This window comes from Penicillium pulvis (genome assembly GCF_028828015.1).
Source record: "Penicillium pulvis strain IBT 33274 chromosome Unknown scaffold_8_segment0_segment0, whole genome shotgun sequence".
NCBI lineage: Eukaryota > Fungi > Ascomycota > Eurotiomycetes > Eurotiales > Aspergillaceae > Penicillium > Penicillium pulvis.
Genome location: NW_026643080.1, coordinates 218,131 through 235,703, shown reverse-complemented (window position 1 = coordinate 235,703; position 17,573 = coordinate 218,131). Strand labels below are relative to the sequence as shown.

The 17,573-nt window shown below is 48.5% G+C and overlaps 9 protein-coding genes across 9 annotated transcripts; 5 read left to right on the top strand and 4 right to left on the bottom strand.

Annotated features, from left to right (window-relative positions):
* The first annotated feature begins 231 nt into the window (after window positions 1-231).
* N7503_009485 (GNAT family N-acetyltransferase) lies at window positions 232-1,006 on the top strand. Its single transcript, XM_057069031.1, has 2 exons — window positions 232-671; window positions 725-1,006. Exons 1-2 carry the CDS (start codon window positions 260-262, stop codon window positions 973-975), a joined length of 663 nt encoding a protein of 220 aa, XP_056915642.1. The 5' UTR covers window positions 232-259; the 3' UTR covers window positions 976-1,006.
* A 299-nt stretch (window positions 1,007-1,305) lies between these two features.
* Window positions 1,306-1,932, bottom strand: N7503_009484 (S-(hydroxymethyl)glutathione synthase; the record flags this gene model as incomplete). The annotated part of the gene is made up of 2 exons (XM_057069030.1): window positions 1,306-1,633; window positions 1,685-1,932. 2 exons carry the CDS (start codon window positions 1,930-1,932, stop codon window positions 1,306-1,308), a joined length of 576 nt encoding a protein of 191 aa, XP_056915641.1.
* An 837-nt stretch (window positions 1,933-2,769) lies between these two features.
* Window positions 2,770-4,511, top strand: N7503_009483 (IQ calmodulin-binding motif protein). Its single transcript, XM_057069029.1, has 5 exons — window positions 2,770-3,016; window positions 3,072-3,146; window positions 3,202-3,999; window positions 4,052-4,197; window positions 4,255-4,511. Exons 1-5 carry the CDS (start codon window positions 2,891-2,893, stop codon window positions 4,475-4,477), a joined length of 1,368 nt encoding a protein of 455 aa, XP_056915640.1. The 5' UTR covers window positions 2,770-2,890; the 3' UTR covers window positions 4,478-4,511.
* A 492-nt stretch (window positions 4,512-5,003) lies between these two features.
* N7503_009482 (GMC family oxidoreductase) lies at window positions 5,004-6,788 on the bottom strand (the record flags this gene model as incomplete). Its single annotated transcript, XM_057069028.1, has 1 exon — window positions 5,004-6,788. The coding sequence occupies one exon, from the start codon at window positions 6,786-6,788 to the stop codon at window positions 5,004-5,006; it is 1,785 nt and encodes a 594-aa protein (XP_056915639.1).
* Window positions 6,789-7,205: 417 nt separating this feature from the next.
* Window positions 7,206-8,640, bottom strand: N7503_009481 (uncharacterized protein; the record flags this gene model as incomplete). Its single annotated transcript, XM_057069027.1, has 2 exons — window positions 7,206-8,091; window positions 8,144-8,640. The coding sequence occupies 2 exons, from the start codon at window positions 8,638-8,640 to the stop codon at window positions 7,206-7,208; spliced, it is 1,383 nt and encodes a 460-aa protein (XP_056915638.1).
* Window positions 8,641-8,989: 349 nt separating this feature from the next.
* Window positions 8,990-11,106, bottom strand: N7503_009480 (uncharacterized protein; the record flags this gene model as incomplete). Its single annotated transcript, XM_057069026.1, has 4 exons — window positions 8,990-9,711; window positions 9,765-9,900; window positions 10,333-10,845; window positions 10,912-11,106. 4 exons carry the CDS (start codon window positions 11,104-11,106, stop codon window positions 8,990-8,992), a joined length of 1,566 nt encoding a protein of 521 aa, XP_056915637.1.
* An 848-nt stretch (window positions 11,107-11,954) lies between these two features.
* N7503_009479 (uncharacterized protein) lies at window positions 11,955-13,259 on the top strand (the record flags this gene model as incomplete). The annotated part of the gene is made up of 1 exon (XM_057069025.1): window positions 11,955-13,259. One exon carries the CDS (start codon window positions 11,955-11,957, stop codon window positions 13,257-13,259), a length of 1,305 nt encoding a protein of 434 aa, XP_056915636.1.
* A 346-nt stretch (window positions 13,260-13,605) lies between these two features.
* On the top strand, window positions 13,606-15,342 carry N7503_009478 (uncharacterized protein; the record flags this gene model as incomplete). The annotated part of the gene is made up of 1 exon (XM_057069024.1): window positions 13,606-15,342. One exon carries the CDS (start codon window positions 13,606-13,608, stop codon window positions 15,340-15,342), a length of 1,737 nt encoding a protein of 578 aa, XP_056915635.1.
* Window positions 15,343-16,035: 693 nt separating this feature from the next.
* N7503_009477 (acyl-CoA dehydrogenase family protein) lies at window positions 16,036-17,357 on the top strand (the record flags this gene model as incomplete). The annotated part of the gene is made up of 2 exons (XM_057069023.1): window positions 16,036-16,056; window positions 16,107-17,357. 2 exons carry the CDS (start codon window positions 16,036-16,038, stop codon window positions 17,355-17,357), a joined length of 1,272 nt encoding a protein of 423 aa, XP_056915634.1.
* Window positions 17,358-17,573: the final 216 nt, after the last annotated feature.

Here is a 17,573-nt window from a genome sequence, read left to right as displayed (position 1 = left end):
AAAAACAAACCATTCCACATACAATAATGCTGACTCAATGTACTCCAAATTCCCGGAGTCCGGCCATAGTACCGAAGTCTATCTCAGGGGCCAATCATAGGCCATCGGCGTCCAAACTAGTCTGAATCTGGAGCCCGAGACAGGTGGGACTGTTTTAGCAGCAAATGAGTCAAGGGCGGGGCGTAAGCATTAAAAAGATGACATTCCAGCTTCTCGAAATCAATCCAACACGCAAAATTCATCCCGACGATCACCCATAATGTCATACCAAGTTGCATACGCGACAGAACAAGATGCCGTCGGGCTGGGCTGCATCAACAATGATAGCTTCCAAACTCGATTGATGCTATCAGCCATGTTCCCAGAAACAGATGAGCCAACTCTACGCACATACAAGTCCTATCAAGCCATGAAGCATTTAGCCAATCCAGAAGCACACGTGGTGAAGATCACAGACCCCACGAGCGGAGCCGTAGTTGGGTATGGGCGCTGGCTGATTCCCGCCGTACTCGGCGTACCCCCGAACGTGCCCGAACTAAGCGAGCAGGCTCAAATCTACGCCAAGGATCCGGTAGCATTTGCACCGCAGCCCATGAATGCAAGTGTGTATGCGGCTTTTCGGGCCCTGTTGGATGCGGGGCGGAAGCGGTACACTACGGACCGGGATATGAGTAAGATCTCCGCGCAATCCTTTTAGCTCTGCAATTTTTGATCAGTTTCATAGCGCTTGACTTGCTAGCTACATTGCCCAGTCATCAGGGAAAGGGCATTGGGACTGCTATGCTACGGTGGGGCATTGAGCTGGCGGATTCTTTGCAGACTCGGATCTACTTAGAGGCCACTGCGGAAGGTTATCCGCTATACATCAAGTATGGGTGGAAGCACTTGGAGGAGATCGAGCTGGATCTTGAAAAGTTAGGGTGTCATGGGAAGGAGTCCTTCTTTCTAATGATGCGAGACCCTGTTCCGCAATAGACCTGCGTGTTGTCATGAGATATGTATAGACCTCGGGATTTCTGTTATTGGTCCTGATTCAAAGGAGAGGCTTGCGAAAAACACAATCAACAGCTAGGCCATAGAAGTAGAGATAGCAGAGGGAGAGAATGGAACTATGGAGATAATTGAGAATATCGAGGCAAAGATATGAAGCCTCGTCGATGCCCATGTATAGCAAGTTACTAGGCAAGGAAACTTGCAAGCAGGTAGGAAAAGAAATGCCAGCTTTTGTGGACGTGGAAAACCCTAATCATATTTTATATGTTGTGTTTATCCATTGTAATGTTGAGCAACCAGTAAACAGGTCAATCACAGATTCGCAAACTTCACACCAGATTTCTTGGCTGTGAATGTAGCAATAAGATCCATCAATGGTGGGGACAGAGCATCGTAGCTCTCCAGCCCCTCGGCCTTGAACTTAGCCCGAACCGCATCCATTCCCTCGGGGTTGTATCCCTGCTCAATGATCGAGGAAACAAAACCGGCGAATTGGGGTTCTTGCCAGCCCTTCTGATCCGATAATTCGACGTGCACAAAGTCCAGACCACGGAATGGGTGATCACGCTCAATGCGGCCAAAGAGGTGAGCACCACACTCCTTGCATGCGTTGCGAAGAATGACGGCGGAGGAATCGATCCTAAGCTGATGTTAGAACTGGAATTATTGGGGCCGGAATGACAGCACATACACATGCAGTTTTGACTCGTTGGCTTCAATCTTGACGTTTTCCCGGGGCAAGACACCGACGACTGAGAAAAGTGCGCCGGATGGCTTCCAGCACTTGGAACAGCCGCAGGCGTGGTTGTGCGCAACGTTGCTCTTCAGCGAGACAATCACTTGGTCAGAGGGGCAGCGACAGCGCAGTGTACCCCCGGGAAAGGCAGGGTCGCCCTTGGTAATGCCGTTGTCGATGAGAGGGTGGAGAGAAGGCGCCATTTTGATATTAATCTCGTCAAAAATCGATTTCTTATAGACTTTGATCTTACATACAACGGCGACTTGAGAGATTATATATCATCAGATGACACGTCAGACATCGACAAGGATATCTGAAATCTCCTCATGGCTCCAACTTCTCCTCATGAGGGGCAAGAGTCGGCTTAACCTCCGGGGATCCATGACAGGGGGCAGATCTAGACATAGATTCCGCTTGATCCCCACGGCTCTGTTGGGAGCCCAGCTCCGTGGTGGGGCCACAATCTGTAAGCGGTAAACAGATCCCGCGGCGGCAAAATGGGATTTCAGTCTTATGATTGGGTGGTCGATACTGTCTCCTGTTCTCCAACGGCAGGCAACCCGAGAACTCCGTGCTCCGTACCATTACGCAGCTGATAGTAGTCAAGGGGCACATTCCTGTGGAAAAGGAGAACATCTTGTTGGTCTCTAGCTGGTGGGAGTCACTGGCCCCGAAGAAATGAAATGGGAGTCACTGGCTCCGAGGAAATGAAATCACAGACTTCGACATATAGCAGTTGTTCAGTCTGATGCCTTGTGAAGACAACCTTTGAATTTGGCGCGCGTCGTGATGTCTCATTATACTGTTCTCGGTTCATGAGAGCTAGGACAACCCAATTAAATAAAACAGAATGAAGTATCCAGCGACCATGATTTCTGATGTTGTGATAGATTGAAAGCTTTCGAGAGTCAAGGTTTTGAAACGATACGCTTCTATGTATACACTGCTCGCACAAGGTCCTCAACCTTGGGAGACATGAAAGTTGACACCTGAGGTAAGAGGCTACAACGGTCTTATCTTATCGCTTACAGGGTCATCAATCCTTAGGGCGAGTGGGGTATTTCCCCATACCCAGATTTTTGTTCCTTGAACATTGACGCGAATTCAATGGCGTTCAACACATAATTCACGGATCGTTCCTCCTGTTTCTTGCCCAACATGACCCAGACAGGAGTATCTCCCCAGCTTCCATCCAGAACTGCAACCGAGCAGATGAAAAATATCTGTTCGGATGACGTCACAGCCTACCACGGCCGCGAAGAAAGGGCGGCTCGCACGATTCAGGTACGAGTAACAGGATGACCGATAACTAAAATTCTTACTAACGGTCATAAAATAGCGAGTTTATCGTGGATATAGGACTCGGCGCGAAATTCAGGGCTTCAGTGTTGCCGCATCGACAAGAAATCTGGAGGTAGGTTCCCCCTCACCCACCACTTTGACCCAGCTCACCTTTATTGTGATCTTAGACCCCCAGGAATGCAGAAACAGACCCCTTTGATGAAGATGAACAGCGAAATCCCGATAATGATGCCGACAAGAGTCCCGCGCGCAAGAACTGGCAACGGGCTGTTAGCGTTGCAATCAGAGCCGGTGGAGACGATGATCGCATGGTGGAATCTGCTGCTCGCGCCCGAGTGAATCCATCTCATAAGGCAAACCAGATACGCGCAACAACAGCGAAGACCATGGATTTACCATACTTTTTGGAAATGGTAGATGTGAAGCACCGACACGGAAGCAATTTACGGGCTTATCACAACGTGTGGAAGGATTCCCCTTCAAACGAAAACTTCTTCTACTGGCTAGACTATGGAGAAGGGAAAGATGTGGACCTTGAGCACCGCCCACGAGAAAGGCTCGAGAAGGAACAGATTCGATATCTTTCACCCGAGGAGCGTCAGAATTACATGGTCAAGGTAGATGATAACGGCCTGTTCAGATGGGTGAAAAACGAAGAGTTAGTGGAGACCGACAACAAGCGATTCAAGGACAGTATTCATGGTGTGGTGCGTATGGATGATCGGACACCTGGATTCCGAGGGAATTCGATTTTAGAGACTCCTCCATCTGAGCCTGAGTTTAGCTCATCCTCCTCCTCTCCACGGACACCTCCAAATGATGACAGCCTTGAGAAGGCCCAGTTGACGACGGACCAAGATTATGAACTGGGTAAGGCAGTCAAAAAATTTTCACATATCAAGCCAGAGGCGATATATGACCATTTCGCGGGCACCTTTTCGAAAAGAGACGGGATGTGGATCTTTGTGAGTACAGTCAGGCGAAATTTAGCATATATTCTGACTTTGAAACCCACAGGTTGCAGATACGTCGTTTCGCATCTACATTGGAATCAAGGAGCCCGGTGCCTTTCAACACTCCTCATTCCTGAGAGGTGGTCGTATCGCTGCAGCTGGCATGCTCAAAATTCGCCATGGACAGTTAAGGAGCCTGGCTCCATTGAGGTATGATTCTAAATTTCCATTTATCACCTCAGCAAAATGCGATTCTAATTCCACTAGTGGTCACTATCGACCCCACGTCGCCAATTTTCGAGCTTTTCATCATTCTCTGCAAGAGAGAGGCGTAGACCTATCACGGGTATCTATCAGCAAATCGTATGCTGTTCTTGCAGGTATCGAGGGCTATGCCTTGACAAAGCGAAAAGTGCATTCTGTGCAAGAAAAGTTGGGCGAAGCGAAGCAAAAGCTTCATCTCCCTCGCCAAGACGAAAAGGTTCAATGATGTCTTTGATGTGCGCCTACACATATAAACACGGCTCAGATCGGCACCTCATCACCAGTCTAAGACCTAGGACTCTCACAGCTCGACATTGCCAGTTTAAAGCTGTGATTCACATGGCTTTCCAATAAATCGACAATCTATCAAAAGTATGGAAGCCTTCAAGATGATAATGTCAGTCGGGACAGCAAATCCAGCTTCAGTCCCCCAGTCACACGGACTATCATTACTCTTTACGCCAACATCTTACGTATTTGGATGCGAAGCTGATCTCGGTAAATGAAAGAGATCTTCATAGAGGTTACGAAGCCGGAGAAGATAATCATTTGACCGACCTCTTTTCCGATGACCCAGAATGGAGAATCACCACGGCGACTATGAGACAACGCATATGAACGCAGTAGCACCTCGTGATGGATGATTATGCAAAATCGTGTTATGTATCGATATTGATCCACATCTGGGTGGTGTGCGCCTGTTAGGCAGGTCAAAACAGATAGATTTTATAATCCTTGATAACAAAAGATATTCATTTATGATAATCAGCAAGAATTATATCAGATAGTCGTGCTGCCATTCCATAAAGCAACGCAGACGTATGTGCAGAAACCTGAGTAGGCACAATCGAAGCATCAACCACGCGGAGATTCAGAACATCATAAACCCGACCAGAATGATCTACTACTCCTCCTAGATTCTTCTCCATCATCGCACATGTTCCAATAGCGTGGTAATTAGGGCCGAAATTCTGGGTGATATGACTTACCCAATTATCCATCGTGGCATTTTGAGAAATTGCTGAGCCAGGAAAGGTTTCTTCTCGGACGTAATGCTGCATGGCATTGTCCTGAGCGATATTTCTCGCTAGTAAAGAGGCAGCTGCCTGTGCATACCTATCAAGATCATTCTCCATATATCTTGGGTTTCGAGTTGCCTGCCAAAGATACGGATCCTTGTTAACAATATGCACATAGCCTCTCGTGAAAGGCAGAAGTATCCAGCTCGTAAGCCCAAAGGTAGATAGGCTCGCATCCATGAATAGTTCCGCGTATGCCACATTGTGATTTAAAACCCAGTCACGATAGAGCTCCATTTGTAATTTCAGTGCTGTAACATTCTCGAACCCGCCTTTCAACACGGTTTCTTGAGCCCATTGATCCAGCTGAGAATCTAATAGCCCACGAGCGGTATCAAGAGAAGTCGCTGTAAAAACCTCCTTCCACGTTGCAAAATAAACCACCTGCCCTTGCCCTGCACCATTCGGGTGTATGGCTGTCGACAGAGAAGTAGTCGCTTGGTCCTGAAGATTTTGTCCAACGGGAAGCTCAACAATATGAGGAACACCTGCCGCATCTAAGACGGATTTGAGTCCAATCCCGGAATATTCTAGAATCAGAGGGCTAATAAGAGCCCCGGCCGCCAAAATAACATCATGTTTTGCGTATACTTCAAATTTCTCTCCATCGGTTCCAAATTCCACTCCTTTTGCAGACACAGGCGAGATATGCATATCGATCAGGACTCGACCAACCCGATGACCCACGAGAATCAATAAATTTGGCCGGTGCATGATGGGGAGTAGTATGTCACGGCCAGCATCCGACCGGGTCTGATTCTCATGTATCGTGTTGAGCAGCATCGATACCCCACGAGGATCACCACAACTGAGATCATTGCGCGTAGGAATCCCACGACCAGCAAGCATCTTCATCACCGACCGAATCATTGGCGAGTATGGAGTACCCGTATCGCGAGCGCCAACATGGATCTCCCCATTTGTACCATGACATTCAGGATCAAAATAGTGTCCTGCTTTGATTTGTTCTTGTGTTGGATGACGAGCGCGTTCAGCTTTGCGAATATACGAAGAGAGGTTTTTCCAGTTCCATCCGTGATTCCCTAGATGTGTCTCCCAGGAATCGATCTGAATACTAGCCGGGCTAGTATAAGACGCTCCATTGATCAAGGTCGACCCACCGAGACCGTTGCCTGAGTGGATTGTTAGGGGGCGCCCGTTGATATCCAGTGACACGGTTTGAAAGCCGTAATCAAGGGTGCTATCGAAGGCTTGACCAAATGCAGTGACATTATCAACTAGCGGACCTCGATTGGACTGTAGGAAGCCGCTTTCGATTACCAATACACTGATTCTCTTGTCCTGTGTTAAGCGTGCAGCTGTTGTAAGGCCCGTGAGGCCTCCGCCTGCGATGATGTAATCGTACTTTTGGTTTGACACTGTTCTAGGGTCATTTATGATGGCTGCTGAAACACAAAGTATAGAATTCAGCAGATTTGTGTAGAGAGTGTGTTTCATCTTGTCGAATTGTCGCAGTACTTAACCAGTGAAGATCCACATGCATGAACATTGAAAAGGCTTCAATAGGCGATATATAGCCGTGCATGACCTATTATGCTTTTCTGTCTGATACGTACATTATCTCGAATTCCTTGTCACTGACACGTACTTCTATCTCACAAAACGAAATGCCAGCATTTGATTGGAGATGTGTACTCGCGTCCTCTAGCCCATGTCCTGCTATGACTTTGGTGGTACACCTGGGCAGCCTGGATGATGAGTATTTCTTGGATTTGGAGATAAAAGTACAACGGAGGAACTAATTGAGGACGATAATAGGAGAAAGTGATGACACCTCAATCTCATTATTGACAAGGAATATCCATGCCATATAAGGAGTATTGATAAGACTTGTCATCTTGAAATATCCACTCTTTAAATCCGGGATCGAAGCTTTCCCACGGTGTCCTGCAAGACATAATCGTGGCGTTTTGTCTTGCTTCGCACGCGCTCACCATCTTCAGGAGTGATGTAACGAGCCTCAACAGCAGGATTGTACCCTGCACCAGAGACCTGCCGAATCTCCCCATCAGATACCTCTCGGTTCGTCTGCCCATCTGCTCTCTTGTAAACTGTAACGACAACCGCGCCTCCTAATCCCAGATTATGCTGTAGGGCAACATCCGTGTTGGAAACAAGACGGTTGTTCGCCCAACCACGAAGTTGCCAAGTCAGCTCAGCACACTGCGCTAGGCCTGTTGCTCCCAAGGGGTGTCCCTTGGAAATCAACCCACCCGAAGGGTTTATAATCGGACCACGCCCACCGTAAGTGATGTCACCCCGGCGAACCATCTCGTGTGCCTTTCCAGGCTCTGAAAAGCCCAGCGCATCCAGTAGCAGGAGTTCATTTGTCGAGAAGCAGTCGTGAAGCTCACATACTTTGATATCCTTAGCCTCGACTTGAGCTTCCTTCATCGCGAGGAGAGCCGCTTGGCGCGACATGTTAAATCCGACTAAATCGATCGCACTCCGAGAGTAAACCTCAGGTCCATCGGTGAGCAGTTGCTGACCAGCTATGTGAATTGCCTGGGACTTGAGATGCGGGCGAGCATCCAGAAAGCGTTGCGACACGATTACCGCGGCCCCGGCACCGTCACTCGTCGGGGAGCACTGCAGTTTTGTGAGGGGGCCGTGAACGGGTGTGGAGTTCAGGATCTCCTCCAATGAATATTTTGTGCGAAATTGCGCATAGGGATTGCGCTGAGAATGTTCATGGGAGACACGCGCGATCTCCGCAAAGTCCTCAGCCGCAGCGCCGAATCTGTATTCAGCGTCAGCGGGAAGTAGTCTCCATGCCTCGGAGGATATCTCACCTTTCCATGTATTCTTGCCCCGCATTCCCAAAATATTGCGCATTCCGTGGCGATCCATGTTTCCCATATGTCTCTTCCATCATCGTGGTCGAAGGGCCCAAGGGGCTGGGTCGGTCATCCCACACGCTTTTGATCGAACCTGGGCGCATTTGCTCGAATCCAATCACTAGGATACAATCCGCAAGACCCCCTCGCACCATACTGCGTGCTAAGTGAAGGCCCGTGGATCCTGTAGCACATGCGTTGTTGGTATTATAAATGGGAATTCCGGTCATGCCAAACTGGTAGAAAATGCGCTGAGATGATGTTGTATCACCATAGCAGTAGCATCCAATACCGGTCTGAACATCGTCATAATTAATTTTTGCATCGATCATTGCCTTGACACCGGCCTCATACCCCAATTCGGGATATTCGCGGGTACGACGTGGCTTGAGAAATTGGGTCAAGCCCACACCTAGCACGTAGGCTTCGCTCGAAGGACCTGGGGATGTCATCTTGATGTGGTTTTGGAGTGGTGGCGATCCAGGATTATCCTGGGGCTTGAGGCAAATATGTATGAAGGTGGTAACCGAGGGGGTCCGAGGTAAGTGTTGTGACCCCCTCATTTCTTGAACCGATGTGAATTGATGCGAAAATAGTGCAATGAATTCAAAATTCCCCGCAAAACAATTACCATATAGGCTATAAGCGTGTCTCGGAAATAATCCGTCCACTTGATTTGGGATGTATCGCGATTGTTTCACTTCCACCAGTTACACTGTCAGTCTTCCAATTTCATCAGGTCTTAGGATCTGCCTCCTATTACTGGGAAGCATGAAATTTGGCTAAAAGACTCAGATCTAGCTAAGTGTTCGAGTACATATAGTAACCGACTCCAGCCACAACCAACGGGACAAGGAATTTCGAAATCTTCCAAGCCAAACGTCGCATCCCACGTCTCAGTGATAGCTGCACTTTCTCATCTAGCCATGCCTTCTCATTGACGTGTGGAAAAGGAACACCAGGCACTGGTTTCCCAAGAAACTCACAGAGCGGCTGCCAACCATCCGCCAATTTATATTCCAGCAACTGGTCTTTCGGTGTAAGTCTTCGAACCAGCTCGTAATGCTCCCGATACTTTGCCTTGCTCTTGAATCGTGCATCCTCCGGGTTCGAAATACCCATCCACCCTTGAAAAGTGGACTTGTGAATTTTCCCAATGGGGTGGGTGAAGAAGCGATCCACGTGGTAAATCACAGTCACGAATGGATCATACGTGTTCTTGATCACACTGTTCATCCAGCTGTTGTACCAGGAGTCGATATCTCTCTCCACGAGAACGACCTTTGCCTCCGGATACGCTTCCAGTAGATCGTCTGAAAAGGCGATTGCCGGCGTGTCGGAAGAGACTGCTCCGAAGTCATGCAGTAGCTGGTCAAATTCAGCTCGCCCGAACTTGGGTCCTGCTCCGAAGAACTTCCTATCGACGGCTTCTTGCCACATTTCCACGTCTGGAAATCTTGTTGACATGAATTGTATGGAGTGCCAACAAGGAAGCCCGAGAATTTCCATTGCATTACACATCGCTGCTTCTGTTTTAGACCGATAGACCTCATTTGGGCTGCGATGGTCTACTCACTTGCTGTGCCTGTCCGGTTGAAACCTAGACATAGGCATTCCATGGGAACAGTTCGCTTCTTGCCTCGAGGCGACTCGGTACTCACGGGCCTGAAGAGCTCGGGGTGCCTTTCTTGGGGCGTCGCCATTTTGAAGGTCTAGAGGGATATTAGCGAAGGGGCGTGTCAATCTTCAAGAGCTTTCGGTAGGAATTCCGCGAATTGGATGGCTGGGGGAAAAGAGAAACAATTTGAGACTGAGTGACAACATACCTCCTAGAGCAGACCTGACTCACGTCAAATAAGGCAAAATATTGAGGCCGACCAAAGAAAAGACAAGGTGTGATGTTTGCTCTAGAGATTCCTGAATCTTGGGGGCCATATGGATCCAGCCAATCATGCATGTGCGAGCTTTATGTAAGCTCTTTTTCAAGCTTCTCAGCTACTGTTTCCTTCTTTTTCGTCTTGCTTGATTTTAATCTTTATTATTGATGACTGAATGCATTTGATACAATGAGCGTTCTTGGACTGTCAGTTCTGAGCTTTAGATTTGTGTCGACAACTAAAGCAAATGCTCATCTGCTTGCGTACCCTTAATTCCTCTCGCAGAGCCGCCGAGATGGCTTTCATACCTTCCTCTAGCTCTTCACGTGCTGGCCAGCCATATCCAAGTCGAAAAAAACTATCAGGCAGGTCGAACCAGTGGCCTGGGCCAACATAAGTAGCATATTTCTTGAGCAGCCTGTCGTAGATTGCTGGGAATCCACCACTAATCTCCTTTTTGATTCTGGGGAAACAAACCACCCCACCGGTCGGCTTAACCCATTCTAGCAGCTCTTCGCTATCGATCCAAGACTCTACCATTATATGTCGAGTTTTCATTTCCTCTGTGGTGTCGGCCAGGATCTGCTGTCGTCGAGAGAGAACCTGGGTGGCAATCCACTCGTCAATGACACTGCCACTGATGCTTATCTGCTCTTTGGCTGCCAAAAATGTTTGTTGAAGCTCCCGGTTGGTGGTGATGAGCCAGCCAATACGGATACCGGGGATTCCGAATGACTTGGACAGGGAGCTGATACTCAGAACGTGACCACCCCAATGATGCTGCCACAGGGAGCTTCTCCCCATACGCGATATCACGATGGGTCACATCCACGAGCAGAATAATACCCTTTCGCTTTGTGATAGCAACGAGCCGGTCAAGAGCTTTTCGGGACAGGGTGGAGCCACAAGGTTTGAGATCTGAAGATCCAGAGAATCGAGGGATTGATCGGTAATAGAACTCTCGAAAAGATTGTATTTGATCTTGTCATAGCCGTACTCCTCAGGCGACTCGATCTCAATGGCCATGCGTTCGTACTTCATGCTTGCGGCGTGATGGGCGTGGTGGAGCAATTGATGAAGGCGAAAGAACGGGAAAGTAGTGATAAAAGTGAATATTGCATTTCAGCCCAAGGTCTATGTAGACTCACCTCATATTTAAACTAAGGAGCAAAGATCTAACTCTGGCAAGAAGGAGACTTGGAGCTCCACTTCTTGAATACAAAAGTGGAGCTCTTGTCACCCTTATTCATTGGACCGGCAATCTATCCTAGAAGGGCTTAGAGCGACGAAAAATATAGACTAGCACGTCAAGTAGATCTATAACACCTTCTGATGCACAGGAACACACAAAGTATCCGAAACCCACCATGAGGAGGGGCGATCGGCATGGGTTTATTGGCGCTGTGGGCAAGACACCAAAAGCCTGTTCTTACGGACACGAAATACACGACAAACTTTGCTCTACATGTGTATCGAGTTTTTGCCAGGGTCATAAGGTTTACAGGAGTTCCATTCAATCAGCTACAATAAGCGAAGCCAAGAAATGGCGGGCTTACGGCGCCTTTCTTGGCGTCATCTGCGACAAAGCAGGTGGCGTGGGACGAGATCGAAATTCTCAGAAACAGCATCGACCCAATCAAGTCGACACACGTCGGTCTGTGCATTTAGCAGTCAAGGGCAGACACCTGCTAACATTCAAAGATATCTTTCAATGTGCGATAATTGATCAAATCATCAAGGGGAAGGGGGCTATTAATCGGACTTTCCATGCGAATAAATAGCTAAGGTGAAGCTTACATAGCTTGTCATTGACTTTCTGCCATTAAGCGTGACGAGTCGTATGGGAGAGCCCCGCTTCTTAATATTGCGCCCACACAAACAACACGGATATGTTGGATTTCAAAGTCTTCTACGGCCTAGCGGCTTTCTTCTCTCTAGGCGTGCTCGCTGCTTGGAGGATTGCAAACCACGCGGAGAAGCAGCAGTGGTGGACGCTCCGCCTTCGTCTGTCATTATTGCAGCCGTATGTCCTCACCGGCTGGGTTTTCTACACAGTGCTCATCTTGATTCTGGCACTGTATGACTTTCAATGGGGAACTCTCAACTCAACAGGCCGAATAATTCTACCAGACACGTTGATAGCACTGGTTACCATTGCTATTCTGATCGTCGGAGCTGACCTTGCTTTGAGTGCATTCGAAACACGTCGCTATCTCTCGATCCGATGGAAGGCCTGGACAGGCCCAAGCAGGACAGGCATCCCACCAGTGACCGCGAGATACATTGGCACATCGGAGGACTGGATCGCGCTCGCACAGACAAACAATGTCCAACGGCACCCCGTTGAAAGATTCGCAGGCTCTTGCATGCTCAGAGACAATCGCATACTTCAGGATCCTACTGACTTGCTTCGTACCAAAGTCACAATCGATCAGGATAAAATTCCTCCATGGCCGACAGGCTCTCAACAAATGTCAAGCGTATATCACCCCATTGTTGAAAACCAATCTGTTTCGCTGCTTTGGGGTGAGCATCTTGGATTCCAGAGACGCTGCAGTCGCGGGATTATTTCTGTTCCCCCGAATATCCTAAAAACGTCACCTTCGCTCAAGTCTGGATTGAGCGGCAACGCTGTCTGCCTGGCATATGGAATCCTGGCGCGAAATAAAGGGCTGGAACCGGCAACACTCATCTGCAACCTACAGACCAAGAATTCATTTCGCGAATTCGAAGAAAGGGGATATTGGCCCCACCCGGCGAAAACACTGCGCGGTTATTATTTTTCTGAGTTCAATCGAACTTTTTCTCTCCTTGGTCTGTCCTACGTAACAGCTGCAACTGAACTTGCCATTTTGCTCGCGGATACGAACACTGCTTTGATTGGTGGATGGTTGGACTCGCATTTTGAGCACCAGGATTTATTGCTCAATCGAGAGGTACATGCTTTGGGGGCCAACGAGGAGGAATTAAGACGGATTTATCGCGGGCATTATGCGACAATGCTCATTAGCTTATGTCTTTATCGTAAAGGCGTCCGAATTCGCCCCGAAATTACGGTTTTTGATGCAATCTGTAAACTCGAAGGTATTGAGCAACCCGTCTGGGCAGAATCTACCGAGATGGAAGCACGGAGACAGTGGGAATTGGATGAATATGGCCCAGAGCTGCAGCACCTAGTGGCGGCCGTCATCTAATGGGGCTTGGCTTCAGGGTCTTTCATTCACCAAATACGAATTGGCGTCACGCGTTCCTACATCTCCCAATCGCTTAAATTAACGTTGTAGCTGAGTGGTGTGTGTACAACCAACCACCTTGCTCAGATACATTGCTTACCATGTAAAACACTTGCTTTCTTTTTTCGTGTTTCTTTTTTTTTCAAACTTAGTTCTCAGAGTGAGCCTCCATCATCTTCATGGTTCGCGCAACTCATCTCAGAGGTTCTTCTTGGGCCCCCATAAATGCTTTTAACCTGCTTTGCGCCCTTCGTCCGCTCCGCAATACCTTCATTATCGTATTCCATATTATCCTCATATCTTTATCATGAAGGTCACAGAGAGCCTCCGTTATTTACTATGTATTGGCATCCTCCTGGGCCATACGCAGGCAAGGGCTATCCCTGACGTACTGCAAGTTTCGTCCCGACAGGCTCCGGATTCTCAATCGTCGAGCTCGAAAATCTTGAACGTCAGTGATGCAACAGCCAGAGGCTTTCTTTGGTCATCCATTGGGCTAGCTGTTCTAACGGCTCTTCTTCAAGGACTTGTCACTGCCCTTGCCTTGATGACCGAATCGTCTAATCAGTGGACATTTAGATTTCGATTGGCAAAGATCGAGCACTGGTGGTGGACAATCGTGTCTGGACTTCTCCTCATATCATTGGTCCTCATTATCCTATCGTTCGCAACCGGCAACGGTAGCGAATCAATCTCGGTTCTCGTCCTCTCCTCGACAACATTCTTGACTATTGTGCGATATATGCTGCCTTCATGGCGGGCTCGAAATTTCATCTATAATCGTTGGCTTGCTTGGTCTGGGCCAAGTCGAACAGCAGTGAAGATAGCCGAAATGACATACTGTGGCACTATGAATGACTGGCGAAGGTTATCCAAGGTGACCGTGATAGCGAAAGGCAAAAGTGTACCTTCCGACTACTATGGATGGCACTTTTTTCCTTTGAAGGGCATTGCGCAAGACCCCACGGATATATTGAAAGACGTCAACACCACGGTGCTTCGATCAGGGACTTTATCTAGAACAATTGATTATATTTACAACGAGCGCTACGATGATTTGGATACCGTCTCGCTGCTTTGGGGTGCGGAAATACAAGGCTTTCAACCGAGAGTCTCTCGCTCAGTCTCAGCAATGACTTCAAGCCTTTTAAAGTCTCAGCCTTTCACCACTGAGGGGTATGCTGGAGAAGGGTTTTGCCTCGCAATGGGCATTCTCGGACGCAATAAAGGCCTCAAACCGGGGCAAATCGTCTTCCAAATGACTCGTCAAATCTCGGGTAGTCTTGAACAAAAGTCAACTTGGCGTCCACGCCCATCAAAGACACTTCGAAGCTACTATTGGAAAACACTTGATGCACAGTATCATGGGCTTGGCGAAGAATTTGTTGAAGCTGCAGTTGAATTGAGCCTAATACTCATGGATGCCTATGAGCCTGCTATTGCTACTTGGCTCAAGGCTGGGTGCGAGCATCAGAGCTTTGAGATCAACAAAACTCTGCAGTCCCTCGAGGCGACCCCGGAAGAACTCCGCGCTCATTATGAATCCAGTTATGTATCGATGATAATTTCTCTCAACAATATGAGGGATAAGCAACTCGGTCGCAAAAATCATGAGGTCGCACAAGCTAAGCGACCAGACATTATTTGCCTTGCACTTAGACTCAAAGCCATGGGTGTTAAAACCGCTCCAAACTGGTGGAATAGCCCTGAAATCGAGGGTTATCTTGATGGCGAACGACAACATCTGGATCATGATTGGTATCAAGATGCTGCAAAATTACTGGGTCTTACCGCATACCCTGAAGGGCTTGAAAATGGGCACTGGAATGGTACGCCTCCCCCAGACCAGCCTATTGACTTCGCCTCTAGCTTGAGCGACCCCACCACGATCGCGGCAGTGCCAAGCCAGTCTCTTATTGCTGTCGAGGATCCTATTACTGGTGACGTAGAATTGAGGGAGTTGACTATGCCCCAGAATGAAGGCGATTTGCAAACCAAAGTTGAGTCTACAGAACAAGGTCGTGTTGTGACTAGTTCGGAATGAGGTCACATACATCGGGTCTGTAATGGTTTTTTTGTGAGTTTTGAAATGTATTAGCTTCGTACGGAAGGCAGTGAAGCGCAAGGCCTTGCAATTGGTCGGTTCATAAACACACCAGCTCAGCAGTATGTTTTTCAGATTAAGGGTTGGCGAGGTAAATACCACTGCCGGCCTGCTCCAACCAATGATGCCAATTCAAACATAATTTCCAGAAACAAAGGCAATTGACAAAGCTCCCAGTAGCGAAACGTCAGCGAGTATCCCAACAATTCAAAGTAAAGGCATTCAAGCAGTACCTAATCCTCGATTTTAGCAGCTGTAATTTGATACAGTACCTCGGCCATCTTGCTGGTCATATTGTCCTCGTACTTGCCTCGTACTTGAATCAATGACTTCGTTCTTCGGCACTGCCTAGGGCAGCAGTACTGTTGGTACTAACGAGATAGGCTGCCGCACGCCCCAGGGGAAGCTTGGGGGGAGAACCGAGTGATACCCGAGGATATCGGTGTCTATTGAAAACGTTAGGCCCCCATATAATTTGTTCTTTCCAACATATAAGAGTGCTCCACATTTGCTTCCACCTCGGCGTTCGTCGGCACCCCACTCAATCACCCTTCCCCGCATTCAAGGGTCTCGGGGCTCATAGATATTCAATTCAATGCACACAGCATCAACCTCACAATCCCTGGCTTGAATATGACCAGCATTCTGAGACAAGTAAGCTGTCATGCTGATACCCCCGTTTACTTAATGTTCATGATATACAGGTAGCAAGGAGAGGGATAATCCCTTCAACCTATGTGCGGCCTTTACGGCATTTCCATGCACGCGCTACTGAGTTCCTCCAGAGCCAAGACCCAGATCTCTCTGACTCCCAGCGAACGGTTCGAGAATCAATTGCTAAGATTTGTTCCGATTTCCCAGACGAGTATTGGGCCCGCGTGGACCAGTCGCATGCCTTCCCAACAGAGTTTTGTAATGCGATCGCACAACAAGGCTGGTTGGGGATCTGTTTACCGCAGCGGTATGGCGGATCTGAATTGGGGATCTCAGAGGCAGCAGTGATGATGCAGACCATTTCAGAGTCTGGGGCCGGAATGACAGGAGCCTCCTCCATACACATGAACATATTCGGGTTGGAACCCGTCGCGAAATTCGGGACCGACGAGCAAAGGGAGAGGTGGCTGAGACCCTTGATCGCTGGTCGTGAACGAGCATGCTTTGGGGTTACTGAGCCGAATACTGGCCTTGATACCCTGAAACTGCAAGCGACTGCACGCAGATCGGGGGACGAGTATGTGCTGTCCGGGCAGAAGATCTGGATCTCAACCGCGCAGAGGGCCGACAAGATTTTGATTCTTGTACGCACGACACCACTCGATCAGGCTCGCAAGCCTTCCCAAGGCCTTTCGCTTTTCTATACGGATTTACAGGTCCCTCAAGTTGAGATCACGGAGATTCCTAAAATGGGGCGGGGAGCTATCGACACCAATACCTTGTTCTTTGATGATTGGCGCGTACCAGTATGCGATCGCGTTGGGGCGGAAGACGAAGGATTTCGTATGATTCTGCATGGAATGAACGCAGAACGGATTTTGATCGGAGCAGAGGCGCTTGGGCTCGGGTTTGCCGCTCTGCGTCGCGCCGCTCTGTATGCCGGGGATCGAGTCGTATTTGGTCGCCCTATTGGTCAAAACCAAGGCATTCAACATCCACTGGCTGACAGCTGGATGAAGCTGGAGGCGGCACGTATGATGATTTACCAGGCTGCTCGTCTCTACGATCAAGGATACACCGGTGGAGAATATGCAAATGCTGGGAAATACCTCGCTGCGGAGGCTGCTTTTGAGGCTTGCGAAAGAGCTATCCTTGCCCATGGAGGCATGGGATACGCTAAAGAGTACCATGTTGAGCGCTATCTACGTGAGGTCTTTATTCCTCGTATCGCTCCAGTCAGCCGAGAGATGGTTTTGAACTATATTGGAGAGCGGGTCCTTGGTCTTCCCAAGTCATACTAGGATGCTTATATAGATAAGTCATAGTGGTTTCTAGTAATCAAGGAATCAATGAAGCGCAATTGAAAATTAACTTTACCAAAACGTATTCAACATTGGCACTAGTTACCAGTCGGTGAATCTCGGAGTTCCGTACGACATTTGTACCGCGGCAGTTGATCACCAATGGAGTCGGCGACTTGATTATGCGGGGTTCGGCTGCAGTCTAATTTCAACCAG